The sequence below is a fragment of the Aplysia californica genome, unplaced genomic scaffold (genome assembly GCF_000002075.1).
Source record: "Aplysia californica isolate F4 #8 unplaced genomic scaffold, AplCal3.0 scaffold00093, whole genome shotgun sequence".
Lineage (NCBI taxonomy): Eukaryota > Metazoa > Mollusca > Gastropoda > Aplysiida > Aplysiidae > Aplysia > Aplysia californica.
Genome location: NW_004797363.1, coordinates 368,039 through 369,941, shown reverse-complemented (window position 1 = coordinate 369,941; position 1,903 = coordinate 368,039). Strand labels below are relative to the sequence as shown.

Here is a 1,903-nt window from a genome sequence, read left to right as displayed (position 1 = left end):
TCGTAACAGTTATAATCTTCGACACATACATGACTTATGGTATTGCAAGTGTTGTAAAACTCGTACTAAAATAAACAAAAGTCCAAGGTGATGTCACTTGCTAATGTGAGCTCAGTTCCTCACAAACTGGAGGACAGAAATGCTTATGTGAGCAAACCATCGTTGTGATTTGTATGTTCAACATTGTCCTTTTCGGTGCTATTTTTCAGATTTCAAGGCTTCCTGGGCGTTGCGTTTATCGAAATCTCTGAAAGAAACTTTGAGATCTTGGCCAGAAGATACACTTGAGAATTTATCATACGGACGTGTGTGACTATGGAGGATGACCCTCATAACCTTGACCCTCGTATGGGTGAGAAGTCTCCAGAAAATGTGCCTTTGACCACTAATCACGACCATTCATCCGGGGTCGAGAACGGCAATAGCAAGTTCCAGATGGCAGACGATGTTGCAGACTACACTGGGGTCATGGTCAAGGACGAGAAAGGAGCTTCTGGGGATGACGACGAGTTTGTGCGACAATCCTGGGGCAGAAAGCTCGAGTATGTGCTCTCTATGGTTGGATTCTGTGTCGGCCTCGGGAATGTCTGGAGGTTTCCATACGTCTGTATGAGAAATGGAGGAGGTAAGAAAAAAACTTTTTAAAAACATAGGTGTGTGATAGTTGCACTATCATCACAGTTCGAAACAACTTTGTGTAAAGTAATGATTAATTACGCCCGTATAAACACGATGAGAAGGAGTATCGACAATACGTCTAAAGCTGTAATTATTTATTTATTTATTTATTTATGTATTTATTTATTTACATATGTATTATTTATCTGTTCATTTAAATATATTTATTTATTTTAGTTTGTTCGTAAGTTAGCTCGTTCGTTCGTTAGCTCGTCATTTAGTTAGTTATGTATTATATCATTTAGTTAGTTATGTATTATATATTTATCTATTTTTTTAAATCTATTTTTTTATTTATGTATGTACTATTTTTTATTTATGTATGTACTTTTGCTTTTTTATTTATTGCTTTTTTACTTTTAGATGCTATGTTGTTTTGTTGTTTATTTGAAAGGGTTTTTTTAAAGGGGGGGGGGATTGGGAAGGGACTGCTTGCTAGGAGCCATATTATGGAAAGAGAAGACTCATTTTCTTCTTGTACTGTTAAACTACAAAGTACGACGACATAATACAAGTCACACTGTAAGTCATCGCTCTTTTTGAATCAATAACTTATTTTTTTAAGAAAGACAAAAAGAGAACATTGCTTATAAGAAATAGGACTAAAACTATCTACTTAATTATACTTCAGACAAACTGGTACCAGACAATTAATGATAAAAGTTTGATGAAAGTGTATGAAGACAGACAAACGTTTTCAGCAAAAAAGAATAGACAAGGTGTTGTTCAGTTGATGTAAGTGTAAATGCACATTTCAAAAAGGGAAACCCATACAAGGGTTTGAAACAGGACTAAGTTTTATCAAATAATTGTAAAAGGAATTGTAAAATGTACGTTTCAAAAAGGGAAACCCATACAAGGGTTTGAAACAGGACTAAGTTTTATCAAATAATTGTAAAAGGAATTGTAAAAAGCACATTTCAAAAAGGGAAACCCATACAAGGGTTTGAAACAGGACTAAGTTTTATCAAATTATTGTAAAAGGAATTCGGGTGAATTCGTTAGTTTAAAAAATGTTAACGGTAATGGGAATGACAGAAAAATGTTGTAGCGATCGGGAACCATTCTAAAAAGTTGTGTTCACGTTCAGATTTCATGTTACTTTATTTAGCATGTTTGTGTGTACAGTTACTATTTCATGTGTTACTCACTTAGCAATTAAGTTAGAAAATGAAAGGGCGAAAAGAAAGAGAGAGATACAGAGGGAGAGAGAGAGAGAGAGAGA

At 34.6% G+C, this 1,903-nt stretch overlaps 1 protein-coding gene across 1 annotated transcript; it reads left to right on the top strand.

The window, feature by feature from the left end:
* The first annotated feature begins 213 nt into the window (after nucleotides 1-213).
* On the top strand, nucleotides 214-698 carry LOC106011346 (sodium-dependent neutral amino acid transporter B(0)AT2-like). The gene has a single exon (XM_035968872.1). The coding sequence runs from the start codon at nucleotides 316-318 to the stop codon at nucleotides 643-645; it is 330 nt and encodes a 109-aa protein (XP_035824765.1). The 5' UTR covers nucleotides 214-315; the 3' UTR covers nucleotides 646-698.
* The last annotated feature ends 1,205 nt before the right edge of the window (nucleotides 699-1,903 follow it).

What these genes read in the sequence shown, in the direction of transcription:
- LOC106011346 (XM_035968872.1), top strand. Translation starts at nt 316, where the DNA reads ATGGAGGATGACCCTCATAACCTTGACCCTCGTATGGGTGAGAAGTCT.